We start from the raw sequence: 15,792 nt of genomic DNA, 5'->3' as shown, positions 1-15,792 counted from the left end.
CGAATATTTCTTTGTACAGCCAGTGGCCCAATACTGTGCTTTTTTGTCATAAGGGTAGGGCACATTAGAGAGCCACGGCGCGCCAGAAATGAGGTCCAGCACCACTTCCAGCGCGCTTGTACTACCTGATTCCATCCAACTGTAACTCTGCGGTCGGCTCGGCAAATGCTACAAAAAGTGCAGCAGTTAGTTCAACGAACCAATGCCATTGCGATTACTCAAGCACTACAGAAAGAAAAAAGGCTGACCAAAGAAAATGAAAAACAATATGTAAGGACTTAAACGTGTACATTAAAAGTACGCCGATGGCTTGGCCGCTCGGCCTCTCGTTCTGACGCAGTGCTACAGTGCTTATGTTTCTTTATTTTGTTTTCAGATGGCGACAGAAGCACTTCTCTTATTTCAAAACCCTCGGAATACCCGGCCCCGAGCCGAGTCTGCTGTGGGGAAACATCCGCGACTATCACAGAACGGTGAGGTCACCTGGAAGTACTAACTGAAAAATAATAATTAAATTTCAGTGCCGAGGCACCCTGATGCGATATGCCTGCATGTTTTTAGTGAGCTGACAGCCACGCTAAAGACCCAGCTGCAAATAAGGGATTTCGGTCGCGTCGGGCTTTCTGACCACAGCTGTCTGGGCCAGTCAGAAAGCCCACCTTGTTTGCAACATGAGCGAGGCACGGTGTTCACGATTCTGCCTCAGAGCCCTAGCTTAATTATAAAAGAAGCCAAGAAGAAACGGTGTTATGCCGATGACGATGATGCGAAAGCATTCCTTTCAAACGCTCAACTCCACGGCTAAATTTTGCTCTTGTGCGCTGTGCTGTGTCAGCCAACGTTACAGGGCCCACTGTTGTCTAAATTAATCCGGAGCCATTCGCATCGGCGTCCCTCATAGTTCATGTGCCGCTTCGGGGCGCTAAACTAATTTAATATTTGCAATTTTTAAACTTTCTTTTTTATTTCGAAAATGAGCCTGCTGGCATAAATTATTATTTAAAAATGTAGATACACACTGGACTCTCGACGAAAGTCCCGTAACATCCAGGGGTGCGGCCCAAAATTCATTTTTCTGCATCCGATGGACGGCCTGGGTGCGGTCTGCATCGGACCTCCCTCTATTCTGTGCAAGTTCAAATGATGTCGCGATTGCACTCAAAAGCATCCCGATAGCATCTCTGGCGAATCGTGGTCAAGCCGATCCAAATATCTGTAGATACATATACCACTGCAAAAACCTGAAGTCCCCGGCGTCGCTGTAACCGCGAGTTGGCGTCGCCCGCAGCAGGAGTAAGGAAAGGCGTGAGCTGTTGCGTATTCTGCGTGATACAGCTACATCGCAAAGAAGCCAAAGAAGCGAAGGTGGTGGAAGGGAGCTGCAAACACATCATAACAAATGTCTTCGCAATTAAAGGAAGTGATCGTAAGCGAGAACATGTCATTAGGTTAGTAATATATAAGTGCCAAAGTTAAATCATCATAAAAACCATAATACCGCGCTATTTATTTAAATGGCGTATGGAACATCTTTTAGATACCTTGATGTGAAAACTACAACAAAGGAATGGACAATTGAAGCGAAACTGCAGCCTCTCTTCGCGTTGTTGAAACTTGTTTGCTGCGAACTTCTCGTTATTTGAACAGTGCATTTATTAACTGATATTATTTGATTTTGACTCTCTTCGTGAACTAAAAATATATAGAGTAGAGGAATGTGAACACTTGAAAGAAAATGATTTCATGGCAGAACAAAAAGCAATACTCGACAACGTGCCTTAGGTCTGTACCTCTCTAGAAATGCGGCTTTGGTCGAGGACGTGTTAAGCAACGGGCTGATCTTGAATGGAGGTTTTTTAAGCAGCCCGCGGCTAAGCATTTGGATTTTTAAGTATCTCGTCATTTCGGCGCCCACCGTAGAATAAAATATTAAAATGTTTATGCATTACTCCGTGCAATTATTCCTTTCAATGTTCGTGACAGGATCATATGAAAGTTCTTGACAGATGGTTCGAAAAGTACGGCGACACATTTGGGTAAGTCTGCACGAAATATTTCATCGGGACAGTTCTTTCTAGTTATCTATTTGTAGACAGAAGCCACACATCCCCTTTCTTACTGCATCTACAAGCTTGTAGCTGGGCAATGGTTTTGTAACTCCAACCGAGTGACCCCTTTCAAGAACCAATGTTTTCTTCGAAAACGTGGAATATGCGTTGCTCTTGGAGGATCTCTCGCGTCCCTTTGAAAATGTGCTAACATATAATATGTGTCATCAATGATTGCACATGTCCTTTATTAATAGGCTTTGTGCGCACATTGTTCCACGTACCTGCGCGGACATGCGGCGCGGGGCGGGTGTGGATTCGGTCGCCGCCGACTGCCAGGTGTCTTTGATGAGTTAGGCAGGCAGCCATCAGAGTGTTGATTGAGTTTTTAGACCACATGATGCTGCCGTCGACACTCCTCCCTGGTCTCCACTCTCCTTACCACTCTTCCGAGCATGTCTTGTAGTTCTGCTAGAGCTTAAATGCAGTTACCGAGCTGTGCTGATCGCTTTGAAATCGTGCACCACCTTGCTGTCCTTCATGGCAAGACATTCAGTTACAGCGAACAGCTTCATGTTGCGCTTTTCAGATTCTACGACGGAGACGTGCCCTTCATTGTAACAAAAGACCTGGACTTCTTAGAATTTGTCTTCGTTCGCAACTTTCAAAACTTCACGGATCGAGGCGTAAGTTCTATGGCAGCAATCTTTTTAGCTGAAACTGACAATTACTATACAATAGAATTTTTCAGTGGCCTCTAATTTAACCGAGTTGTTTTTCTCTTTGTTTACTCAATTTCAAGTTCGTCATCGGTTTCTCTGTACTCAGGTATAATGGCAATTTCTATGCCCACGCCTGTGCAAGCCGTTTCAGATGGCTCCTTTGCAGTGTACCGGCTGATCATGCAAGTTTGCGCGTTCATGTAGACATGCGGAAGGAGATACGACTAAGCCTAAAGCTGCAGTTTATGGCGCTTTCAATCACTATCGCCGCTGCTTCTCCAGAGGTCTTTGGTACCGTCGCATCTACAAAAACGTGCGCTGGGTAGCTGTAGGCGTATCTGAAGTATAATAGCGGCAGTTGTTTCAATCAGACTGCCTGGAATGGGTAAATGTACGGGTAATTTATGAACTATTCATAATGGCATGCTGGGGGGAACATGAACGAGTGTGATTTATACGACAGTGATCAGATTTTGATTTAAGTACGTACCCGTCACAAATTGTGCGTGTTATATATCATCTACACGCTAGTTTCTTTTGGCAGTGCTATTTAACTGCATGCGCTTGAGTGCGTCAATACGGTCAGCTACAGGAAACTTTTTTTTCGCAGCTATCGCTGGCTCTCGAGAAGAATCACCCTCTTATGCGGAACGCTATTGTCCATGCTGACGGCATGCAGTGGCGAAGCGTGCGTCGGACGTTCGCTTCTTGTTTCACGCCCACGAAGCTGAAGCAAGTAAGCCACGAGCCTCTTACCACGAAACACGTCTTTTCAACACTTAGCCGCCCTATGGCAAGCTGAAAATCTTCAATCTCAGACAATCAGGAAGGCATTTTTAGGGCACACGGCTATTTTACACAATGTGCACGGCACTTATCAGCACAAAATTTTGTTGTAAGCCTTGGGAAACCATCTTCCCCTGCCGGACTGGAGCCACAATCACAGGCATAAAGTACTTTATAAATGACGTCAACACATAGGGAAGAATATAAGAGGAAACATTTTGAGTGAACGCAACGAGTGTGGTATAAGTAACATCGTATGTATTCGCTTGATGAGTTCACCAGAGAAGCACCATCAAATAATAAACGCTCAGTATAAAAACGTTTCTGTTGTTTTTGAAAACATATCTCCTCAGATCAACCATAACAATGGGCGCGCATCCCTGTTGCAACTTGCCCGCTGGAGCTCTAGTTTAGGTATTGATCAAGTGAAACTTTCGGTAACCGCCTGGTCAGAAAGATAGGTGCAGTCCGGAGTCCCCCACAGTCGGACGTTTTCATCATATTGCTATTTTAAAACATTTTGGAAACCAGCACCAGTCTCAAGACCGGATATTAACTCTTCCGTCCACGTTCACCCCGATTACTTCCAGCCCGGTACCGTTCACCAAGTGATGTATTGGGCGGATAAGAGAGAGCTTTTTATCTCTTCACGACGTACGCTTTCTTTTTTGACTGGCTACTGTCTGTCAGCAGATGATTACGGATCTGAAAAGAAGCGCCGACATATTCATGGACATCGTGGAAAAGCTCGCCGACAGCAGCGAGGAGGCGAGCGTGTTCTTAATCTACCAGCAGCTCTCCATGGACTACGTGGCACGCGCGGCGTTCGGCGTCGACTACAGTTTTCAGAAGGAGCCCGATATCGGCATCGCCGCTGCCGCCAAAGCGGTGGTCAAGGGAATCATGAAGGGACCTCTCCACATGATCTGCCGTGAGTAAAGGAGGATTTCCGATCGACACAGATTGGATCCTGTTTACCTAACGCAATTTAGATTCCTGGGAGCAGAAATTCAGACTAATTGTTTCTGTCATTAGCCCAAGAACTAACACTGGCGCAGCTACGGTCGTTGCAGTGTGACGTCACAGCAAGGACTCCGTCAATGTGGTTGCCAGCATGCTTGCTGTTTTCGTTTGCTATCGCCGGTTATAGTTTGTAAACCTAGCAATACACTGCTTCGTGCCGCAGTACAAATCGCACAAATAAGCTGGTGTTACTTTCCACTTCTACACGAAGTTGTAAAAAATGTAGAAACATGGGATTATTAAGTTAATAATGGGACAGCAGCCGCCAGCATCGGTTGTTGTGCGCAGCGAGCAATTCAAACGGGGGGACTTTCTGTATCCGGCTTGCAAGATGCTAGGTGTGTCCTCTTACGACTCTCTTCCGTGCTGTTCGTTAGCGAGTCTCTTACTTATAAAATTGAGGTAACACGCGCAAAGAGTGTCTGCCGGAAGTTACTCCTGCCGTAAGTTTCTTTGCTGACCTTTCTCTGGTCATGCTTACCGGTGTATTTTAAATTCCAGTTCTCTGGAAGTCTAGCGGGTGTATCGCCGCGCCTTTCTGTCCTCGTGTTGGTTACCGCTGCAAACTGCCTCTAATTTTTCTACTTCGACAAAAGACAATCACTGAAAGACAAGCAGGTGTAGGCACCCCACATGCCAAGACAAACTCAATACCCCAAGTGCAAAAAGCAAACAATTTACAATAAAGAGACTAATGATTGCTACTGTGAAACAATTGAATGCACGAAGAGATCAGGGAGTCCCGGATGTTGGGTGTCAATACACACCTCTGAGGAAGGACTGTCAAACTATAGAGACGATAAAAAACAAGCTGTTGCAGACCATGCACACTGTAGCATCTGAATTCTGAGGACAAAATTTGGTTTTGTTTTAACATATACGGCCTCTACAATCATTTTTTTTTTCACTCGCTTGTGCACCAATGCTAGTCATTACCAATTAACTCGTAAGACGTCCTGGTTTCCGCGCCATGAAAAAATTTGCTTAGAAGCGCATGCACACAGCATACTACTCGGGCTAATTCGATAGTGGCGAAATCGGACATTGACCAGTAGCCTAACTTTCATAACACGTCGATAGCTGAGGTTGTATTCGGATAATAATCGTGGCGCTGATTAAAAAAAAAGTAGGCCACAGCGAAAGGAAGGTAAGACATATATTCTTTAGAGGTATTAATATGACTCCACTGCTTTATATATGGTGGATTTGTTCAGTAGCCAGTAGCATATTTCACACCTGCTGGCGTTGTTCTCAAGCTAACGAGCAGGTCACGAGATTCACTTTACAAAGCACTATGTTTTAGCTCCTATGATTTTAGTGCGAACCTAGCTGCCGTATGCTTTTTCGCCCGATGGAGAATAAGGATATTACGCATTCTGAAAAATTAATCTCAACGGACGCATTGAAAGAGCACGAACAGTGCACCAAGGATAAGCAGAGGTCCTGGACTTACCAGCATCTAAAAGATAATATCGTTTCAACACGCAAGGCATTTCCTACATGAAGTCTTTGCTTCTTTCTACTGCAACAGAGAGCACCACCATGTTGAAACCTTTAATGAAACCGTTGTGTTGCATCAACACGCTCCTCGGATCCTATGTTGTGATGGCTCTGGTCAGAGAAATGTCGGAGGTGATTAAGCTCAGAAGGAGCAATCCAAAGGTGAGTGCATAGCGGAATGTCGCGGGGAAAGCCACGCGGAATTCCGCTCTCTCTTTACCCCGTGACCATTTTGCTGAAGTGATATTGTGCCACGTTTGTGTCTACGATGTTTGAAGTGCGCCCTGGGGTGTATTTTCAGCATGAAACCTGAGAGTACCCCATGTGTTTTCGTCAGCTTCGCATTTGTCACAATTGTGTGGCACACTGCCGTCACGTCGAAACAGTTAGCCTGCACATCTATTTCAATATTTCGCTCCTTCTTCTTTTGCCCTCATTAAGGCTTGCTGTACCGGGTGTTTTTTTTTAGAAAGTCCAAAATTTTTAAGAAAAGGTAAATTGCTTTAGATTTATTTAGCACTGGGGCTATACTGGAGGCTACGGCGGGCGCCAGCCGCCGCGGTGGCTCAGTGGCTATGGTGCTCGGCTGCTGACCCAAAAGACGCGGGTTCGATCCCAGCCGCGGCGGCTAGAATTTCTTTGGAGGAGAAATTCTAGAGACCCGTGTACTGCGCGATGTCAGTGCACGTTAAAGAACCCCAGGTGGTCGAAATTTCCGGAGCCCTTCACTACGGCGTCTCTCATAGCCTTAGTCGCTTTGGGACGTTAAACCCCACAAAACCAAACCAAACGGCGGGCGCCAGGCAAGAGAAAAACTGCTTTAATTTGTTCGCTGCTTAACTAAATATGTTAATAAACTTTTCTAAATTTTATTTTAGGGGTTATGTTGTATTCGCAGAATTGGAGATCGTCCTCCAAACAGTCCAACCGAGAAAAAAACAATTTTAATTAAAATCTTTTCACGCACGTTACGAGGCGCGAAAAAGTCACCCTGGTAGGCATCTTCACACCGTAACTCAGCGGCGGTGAGCGCCTCTGACGTAGTTCGCTCCGCCCTGCGCTTTGCGTCACACGGCTGATTTCACCTGAAGCCCGGACGGGCGGCCTGCGCTATCGCTACTTGTTTCGCTTCGCTCCGCGGCCTCACGGAATGCCGCGTTGGAACAAAAACGCCATGACACAAAGCGCAGGGCGGAGCGAACTACGTCACAGGTGCTCACAGACGCTGTGCTACAGTTTGAAGCTGCCTACCATGGTGACTTTTTCTCGCTTCGTAGCGCGCAAAAAAATTTTTGCATGAAAATTTTTTTTCTTGGCTGGACTCTTTGGAAGACGATCTTTAATTCTTCTACTACTACATATCCCCTAAAATAAAAATTATAAAAATTAATTAACGTATTCAGTTAATCAGCAAACTAATTAAAGTAGTTTGCCTCTTACCTGGCGTCCGCCATAGCCCTCAGTATAGGCCCAGGGTTAAAATAAATCTAAAGGAATTTACCTTTCTTTAAAAATTTTGGACCTTCTAAAAAAAAACACCCAGTATAACTTAACAAAGTGTCCACATTTACACTGGGAATAGCAGCACATCAGAAGGCAGACTATGGAGTCAGCGCTGAATGTTACAAATGGACCGAACAAACACGACGAAGGCTACCATGCCTATGCAACACGATATTCAGAGACAGCTGGCAGAGGTGGCGAATGCACAGTTAACCGCAAAACAGAGTGGAGATCTCCCCGCACGACGCAAGCCCTAGTCCCTGCCGCTGAGAACAAATAACGCTTCCTGTGCTAACAACGCCGCAGGGCCAGGAAAGCTGTCATTAACAGATGTCGCTGTAAATATATATATATATATATATATATATATATATATATATATATATATATATATATATATATATATATATATATATTATATTCTCGGAAGTCTGGCGCCCCAAATGTATTTCGTTTACGCGTTTCAAGTATACGGGGTGTTTCGCCGACGAATTTTCACAAATTTTAAATATAGGATTTGTGAGTTAGAAGAACGCTTTTTTCGGCATAGCACTCTCAGCTGTGTACTACATCAGAATACAGCTAAGACATGCTAACTAGCAGGCCAGTTAATTAGTGATGAATAAATAACTTTTTAGCTATTACAGTTACCTCTTTAATTATTGAGAGGTATTTATTTTATTTATTTATTTATTTATTTATTTATAGATACTGCGATCTTGTACAGATCATAGTAGGGTGGGACAAAACAAAATACAAGCATATAAACACACACAAATTCACAACATTTACAGGCACTTTTCAAACAGAAGTAAAGAATTTTGATTAACAGTCTCGCTATTAAGTTTGTTCCAATCAGTAATTGTCCTCGGAAAAAAAAGAATATTTAAAGCAGTTATTTCGCCCGTTCAAAGGGGTTATTGTTAGTGCAAGCCTTTGTCTCGTGTTATAACCTGAGGAGTAAGAAAAAAAATTAGAGGTATCAACTTTATAATGTCCTTTTATAAGCTGGAAAAAAACTTTAATCGACATGATGGGTATGTAGCCCACCATAAGTAATATTCGTATCAGTTTTTAGAATTTCGAAAAGCCAGTTACCGTCGGCGCTGTGACATACAAATACATGAGCGTTCCAGAAGCTTGCATCTAAAGCAACGTCTCCAGTGCACGTAGCTCGTCGAAGCGCCGAAGGCAACCGCGTTTTAGAAATTCTAAAAACTGGTATGGGTATTACTGACGGTATTACTGACGCATCTCAATAATTCAGGAGGTAACAGTAATAGTTAAAAAGTTATTTATTAAACACTGATAACCGGCCTGTTAGTTTGCATGTCTTAGCTGTATCCTAATGTACTACACCGCTGACAATACAATGCGAAAAAAGCGCTCTTCGAACTCAAAAAACCTATTTTTAAATATAGTTTTCAATCTTAGGAGAAGCACCCTGTATAGGGACAAATGTGAGATACGCTTTTGTCACCTCTTACTTAAAATTCAACTCATGCAAGAGTGCAAAAATTTTTCGCCATGACCGCACAATTACGTTTACAATTACTTGTCACAGTTTCGAAAGCCGGACGTTCTTCAGAACCTGTTGGACGCCGAATATCAAGAGGAAGACATCGCGGGTTGCGCCGACACTGTAAAGAACACCAATGCGGCTGGTAAGATGGCTCCATAAAAAAAAAACATACCAAAGGGCAAGATGTATGGTATCCACGTCAGTGATAGTCGCCCGAGAAAAGCCATCTAGTTAGCCCGCATCTTTAACCCCCTCAGATCCCATTTAAAATAAAAAGTAAAAACGCATCACCTCTGCAGCCTAAGTACTTTTGGAAGGCAAATAGTAGTCACCGTGTTCCCATGTAGTCAGAGTTTCAAGAACTGCGCAAAACCAGCAGGGCTCTAAAGCTCCTTCTTAGTTGGTTGCAAGCCACCGCGGTGACGCAGTGGTTATGGTGCTCGGCTGCTGACTCGAAATACGCGGGTCCAATCCCGGCCGCTGAGGGCGCATTTCGATGGAGGCGAAATGCTAGAGGCCCGCGTACTCTGCGATGTCAGTGCATGCAAAAAAAAAATCCCATGTGGTCATAATTGCCCGGAGCCTTCTACTATGACACCCCTTATAACCTGTCTTACTCTGGGTTGTTAATACCCATAAAACAACACCAGATCTATGTTGGTTGCTTTGTCTAACTCACCGTTGTACAGCCGACGGCCAAATTTCACGTGCTTTTCAGTGACATTATTTGTCATTTTCTCTTACGTAGGCATTATTTAGTGCACATATTTAACTAAACATACTTTGTAAGGTGTTATTTCATGATTCTGAATCTACAGAGGCCCGAAGCAAAGAACATGAGGAAAACTTACAGAAGAACGGTGGAATTAGGCTGCGAAACTTTTGCGCGCATTCTCGGGAACACCCCGACTTGAAAAAAATATTTGAATTAACGCTGACCAACTGAACTTCTCGCCAGAACTGACAAGGTTAAGTCACGTTTACGTTGGTCAGCCAGGAGCAGGGCCTTTCGCACACCTTGAACATGCGCCAGACTGCTTAAAAATTATTCATCCCTAGATGGCTTGTTGGAAGTGTGTACAATGTCCAGCAAAAGTGCAAATACCACGCCAATGGCGGTGGTTGCGATTTTCATGCTTATAAAGGAGTGGCTGGCAGAAGTTTCCGGGCAGACAAGCTAACCTATTTGGTCGGTCACCCTATGCATATCTTGAAAGCAGGCGCTGCACGGTGAGAAATCGCTGGCATGTAGTTCTGCCAGTTCGCATGGTCTCTCCACTTTTGCGCAGGGGTGTACATAGATACGAGTACATAGATGTGGACTAAACGGGCAAAGTAGCCGCTTTAATTTTGCACACAAGCTGTCCATAAGTACCGTGCCCTGCTTTCTTCCGCCTGAAGGAATCCAGATGTATTTCGTAACCGTGACTGGAAAGTTGTTGTCGTCTTGAGGTGGACGCGCTTTCAGGCCCCACTGGGAACGGCTGCCGTAAGCAGGATAGCTTCAATTTGGCGGCTGAAGTTTTTGTCCCAATGAAGCAGGCAATACCTGGAGTCGATATCGTCAGAGAGAGAAATTCTCGCACTGTATCTTTAAAGAGTGAGAGCCTAGTCAAAAATTGCGAGTTGTGCCGAAAACACAGCAAAATATTTTATCCTAGTATCGCAGCGACAGGTGTTTTTTGTAATATTGCGAAGTCCCCAGTTGTCAAGATAAATCAAGTTATGCCGCTACAACAAGACACTTCGCAATATTGCAGAAATTCTGTTATTACTAAAAAAATTTGGTTATCACTACTACTACAAGGCCATGTCCCAGAATAGCACAAAGAAAAATTGGCTGTAACGGCAGAAAATACAGGTAAATAATTATTTCCCAATGGGGATGGGAAACTTCGTTAAGGTGCAATATCCACTGCAAGGACACGTGCGGCTCCAGCGTATTTGTCATTTCCATGCAGTACGCAGCTTTACATTTAGAGTAGATATTTAAAAGCGAAGAAGTTGGCCAAATCTCACATAGTATGATTGGGTTTTACAGGTGGCTCTTCAAAGGGCCGTATGCTGACGACAGATGAGGTGCTTGTTAGCGCTACCTCCCTCTTCATCGCAGGGTAAGAACACTATTGTTTAAATCAAGTGTTGTTACTTAAAATGCAATAGAAACTCTTTTCTAGGATCGCTTCTGTGCTTGCCGTCAAAGTAAGGACTTCGAAACAGCGAACGCAATACGAATTCCTTAAAGAACATCAGGCTTATTTTACTTGAAGGAAGTCTGGGATAGTTCAACTGTGCTAGTCGGCTGTGTAATATGCATAACATGCAGCCTTTCTCTTTTTTTGCCGTTCTCACTGTGCGCTTCCTTGATTTATATTCATTCACTCTTTGGCAGCCACAAATCGACCTTGAAAGAGTCGGTGCGTCTTGCATGTAAATTGGCATTCATTACTATCGACCATGGTAACTGTTTTATCTAAAGAGAGATGTCGAATGTAAGATGTTAGTGGACCAAGTGCATGAAACATATTTGAAATTAACACTTTCTTATTAAAACATTTTGACGTAGCGCGTTCTGCTCTACGCTGGAAAGGGAAGAGAGTGTGTTCAAGAATTTCCTGGCGGATAGTTTACTTTTACACATTTGAACACGCTTCTCTCTATTTCGTATTTCAGCCTCCTTCGTATGAAACAAAAGCTATCGTTTAATTGACGTGTATTGAACCAAAACGCAGTGTGCTGGGACTGCGGAAGATAGTTGTCGTCGATGCATGTAATGAGTGCACCTCAATGAAAAAGGCTTCTGACAGTAACTTCGCTGGAACAGTCACTGTGCAAAGTTTTTATGCTTGAGTACGTTATGCTTCATTTTAACAGGCAACAAAATCACGTACCTTGCAGACAGCTGAGCTGCTAAAGTTATTTTCCTAAACACTGGGCACTCATTTTCAGATACGAAACCATATCTACGTCGCTAAGTTACACCACGTACCTACTGGCTAAGCACCCGGAGGTTCAAGACAGAGTTCGAAAAGAGGTCAACGCTGCTCTTTCTAGCAATGCAAGTGTCATACTCTCCAAGAACAACTATCCAGCACGTACCTTATGGCTAAGCACACTAGTGCACCCACATTGACGTTGCCGTTGTTTGCGGTGCCATAGAGCCGCCCCACAGTCACTCCTATGCAAGACCACAATGAGGAACGCTGCGCTGGCAGCATCGCTGAGGTTCAAGAGGCATAATGGTTGAGCTGTCCAATTTAACCATTCCTCGCTCCATGAGCTTGCATGCAGCTGTCTGGTGTTGGGTCTACGTTGTTACATTGCTGGCAATTGGGCATCCAGCAAGCACAATTTTGATCGCTGCTATGGTCGCTGCTATTGTGAAATCCCCTTAAGCGAACTTCAGAGATCCCAAGGGAAATGTTCCCCGGAAATGAACGCACAGGAAGTCGTTTTGATAAGCTTTAGTAAATATCAGGCGCTCAAGTGGTTTTAAAGGCATTTAATTCAACGCTATACTCAAAGCTATAATCAAAGCTCCAAGCGTTTGCTCTAAATTTGCACTTTTTACTAAAGGCCGCGCTTTGTGCTGAACTTTTCTATTCGCTATCATCGCAAAGTAAATTGGACGACTTCCTGGTATTATTTCTTCATGCACTCTATTTGTGGTTCGGTCAATATGCCTTTTGTGTGGCAAATGCTGCCAACTTCCACAGATAGACGCAGGCCTCTTCTACTCAACTTCCCTTGGCGTAGGAGGGTTTAAATGTGCTCATCTGTTAAAGGGTTGAATATTAGACGGCAAACCAGTCATGACAATCAGGGTGGAACCCTAATTCTTGCGATAGGGGCGGAAGGGCAGCAGAATAATCGAGGGGGGGGGGGGGGGGAGACTATCCTGGGGGTACTTGACAGGTGCTCTTCTCGCTTCTAGTCTGGAGCTTCACTTACAGCTGTATGGGTGGGTACCTTTGCAATCCGTCTTGAAACCGAGTTCTTCAAAAACGTGTTATTTAAGCGAGATGGCTACTTTTGACTATTCTACGTCGAAATGTAATCATTGTGGCCCCTTCGCTTGCGTTAGGTTTTGTTCTTCAGTCTCTGCTACGCACTGTTTATTACACTGGCCACACGTTTTTCAATTTCAAAAAGGCAGGAAACAGTTCAGTCCGTGTTTTTCTCTGAGACCGATCATTCAGTGCTACGCTTTCGAAATAACTAATGATTTAAGAGCATTTTGCGCTGGGGGTCAATTTATTAACACACGACTTATTGAAAAAGATGCATCCACTTTCTTCGACCGACTAAGCAATGCAAGTGTCTTGCAGACAACGTCGTACTTGTGCTAATCTGGCGATAAAGAGTATCGCGTTTACGGGGAATTATTTAGGGTGCATACTTTGCGCAAGCGCACATTTACCAAGTGTGACTGTGCAGAGGCACGCTTGTGCAGACTCTGCGTTAGTGCTTTTTTAGAAAAAGCGGTGATGTAAGTTTACAAACTGAAATACATCGCGCATCAGATAAAAAAAAAAAACGAAAGGGCTTCTGGCTACCAATAAATTTTAAGGCCCTTCCAGCCTTTAGACTTTCTTTAAATTCTAAATTCATGTAATTAAAATTCTGATTTAAAGCACAGATTACATATTTTGTATTCTTTGGAAAGCAAAGAAATACGTTACTTTGCAGCCTCAGGCAACTTTTTTACTCTATCAATTATGCAAATTTATGTTTTATGCAGGTGCCCATGAATTATGAAACCCTGACATGGAAGCTGCCGTATTTAGGTCAAGTGATCAACGAGGCTCTGCGCGTGTATCCACCTGCCGTTTTGTGAGTACTATCTCTGGAAAGCAGCCTGAGGGTCCATTTGAGCAATGCCGCTTGGTCTCCTTGAGCGCACTGCATTCTTCCGCGTATAATACTTCTTATCAGGTTCACCACGAGAAAGGCTCTCAGTGACTTCGAATACAACGGCGTCAAGTACAAGGCTGGGACGTGCATCATGTCTCCAACACTGCAGATCCATAGGGATGCACGCTACTGGCCAGACCCGCTGACCTTCGACCCGGACAGGTGCGATGCCCGGCATCTCAATCCACCTCTCGCTGTGACCTGCCGCTTCGTGGTTGATATTCAAGCTGAATTTGGGAGAGGGAACTGCCTCTGACAAGACATGTAATGCGCCGAGAAATTCCATTGGTCAACTACAGTGAGAGTGGAGGCCGAATGTGTACCCTGATGTTAACAGCGTAGAACGTAGACGGGACACGAGAATAGAGGGCTTCTCTTCTCGTGTCCTGTCTGCGTTGTGCATTGTTAACGTTAGGATGAAGGAGGAGGAGGAGGAAAGTCGGGGAGGTTAGCAGGTAGAGGAAACCAGTTTTGCTACCCTGCACTGGGGGAAAGGGATGAGGGGATATAAAGGTGAGGGAAGGAAGGGATCAGGATGGAAAACCAACAAGCCCAAGCTGCTGTCTGGCCGAAGGTGTAGATACATAGGTAGATACACAGGTGCGAGCGGCAGAGGCTTGGCTGGGGTGGTCAGGTTGCGGCTAGTCCTCTCATACGGAGGCAGCGGCTGGCTAAAGTCAGGAGTAAGTGCAGATCCTCTGACGTGGTCTCCGTCCTCCAGTGCAGGTTACCTGGATAATGGGGATGACTAACCGATTTCAAAAGCAAAGCAGATTCAAATCTTATTTCTTTTTCTCTTATTAACAGGTTTTCCCCCGATAGTGAAGGCAGCTTCCACAAGGTGGCGTACCAGCCCTTCGGAGTTGGACCCCGCAACTGCGTCGGAATGCGCATGGCCCTGTTAGAATTGAACTGCACCATCGCGCGGCTGGTTCAGCGGTTTCGTCTCGAGTTGGGACCTTCGCAGGGAGAGGTATACAATGTTTACGTGGTACACACGCAAAACCGCGGACAAAAACACAGGGTCGATCAATTGGGTTGATGCGGAGGAAAAGCGATGGCATTTTCCTCTCACTCGCCGATGTATTCTAGGTCTGGCTCTATTTTCATTCACACACCAATCTGTTCCAGTTCTCATTCTGTCCTATTCTATTGTATTTTTTTACTGTTGGGGTTTCTCACAGAACAGCATGGTATTTTCATCTGAAGCAGTTCGTTACTATGGCTCACCCAACGCTGTCACAAACAGGAAAGTGTTAGGTCGTTGTGTTGCCTTGCTTTTCTTATTAATGTTCTCCGGCGTTTGCCTGCCTTTGGCCAGTTGCTGCGAGTGGTTGTTTCATATTTCTTTTTGATCCTTTTGTACCAAGTGAATAATCAGTTCGGTCCGCCTTAAAAATAGCGGTATATTCAGTGAAGAACGAGGAACACTGCAAGCTGCAGAAATTCGAAGCGAATTTATCGCTGTGCTTTCATAGGGACGGTTGAGAACTGATTCATGCTCAGAACCGTTTCAGAATTCTTAATTCTTTTTTCGCACCTCCGCACTCTTTTGCAGGACTGCCTCGAGATTAATTGTTTCTCCCTGGTGTCACAGCCCAGCGCTGGCCCCTGGATTGTATTTCGCCGGGTCTGAGCTCCGGTGGAGACCGGAAAAGCGAGTTACCGAACCGATGCCCCACAAGAGTATCTCTAACGGCGAGGATTAAACACGCGCTGGCCGTGCAGCCGTGGCCTTCTCAAATGCCATCGCATCCCTGCGATTCTATCAGCA

General features: G+C 44.7%; 1 protein-coding gene across 1 annotated transcript; it reads left to right on the top strand.

Annotated features, from left to right (window-relative positions):
- The first annotated feature begins 353 nt into the window (after positions 1-353).
- LOC149372090 (cytochrome P450 3A24-like) lies at positions 354-15,654 on the top strand. The gene is made up of 13 exons (XM_089581579.1): positions 354-473; positions 1,984-2,036; positions 2,638-2,734; positions 3,381-3,506; positions 4,250-4,487; positions 6,111-6,241; positions 9,147-9,246; positions 11,146-11,218; positions 12,054-12,162; positions 13,846-13,937; positions 14,040-14,180; positions 14,826-14,991; positions 15,577-15,654. The coding sequence occupies exons 1-13, from the start codon at positions 354-356 to the stop codon at positions 15,652-15,654; spliced, it is 1,524 nt and encodes a 507-aa protein (XP_089437705.1).
- Positions 15,655-15,792: the final 138 nt, after the last annotated feature.

The sequence above is a fragment of the Amblyomma mixtum genome, chromosome 1 (assembly GCF_055824585.1).
Source record: "Amblyomma mixtum isolate Tamu chromosome 1, ASM5582458v1, whole genome shotgun sequence".
Classification (NCBI taxonomy): Eukaryota; Metazoa; Arthropoda; class Arachnida; order Ixodida; family Ixodidae; genus Amblyomma; species Amblyomma mixtum.
Note: the sequence above shows the minus strand (reverse complement) of the source record. Positions and strands in the feature narration are given on the sequence as shown.

Coding starts and splice junctions, on each gene's coding strand:
- LOC149372090 (XM_089581579.1), top strand. CDS start 354: ATGTTTCTTTATTTTGTTTTCAGATGGCGACAGAAGCACTTCTCTTAT. Junction 3,507..4,249: donor CGCCCACGAAGCTGAAGCAA/GTAAGCCACGAG, acceptor GTCTGTCAGCAG/ATGATTACGGATCTGAAAAG. Junction 13,938..14,039: donor GTGTATCCACCTGCCGTTTT/GTGAGTACTATC, acceptor ACTTCTTATCAG/GTTCACCACGAGAAAGGCTC.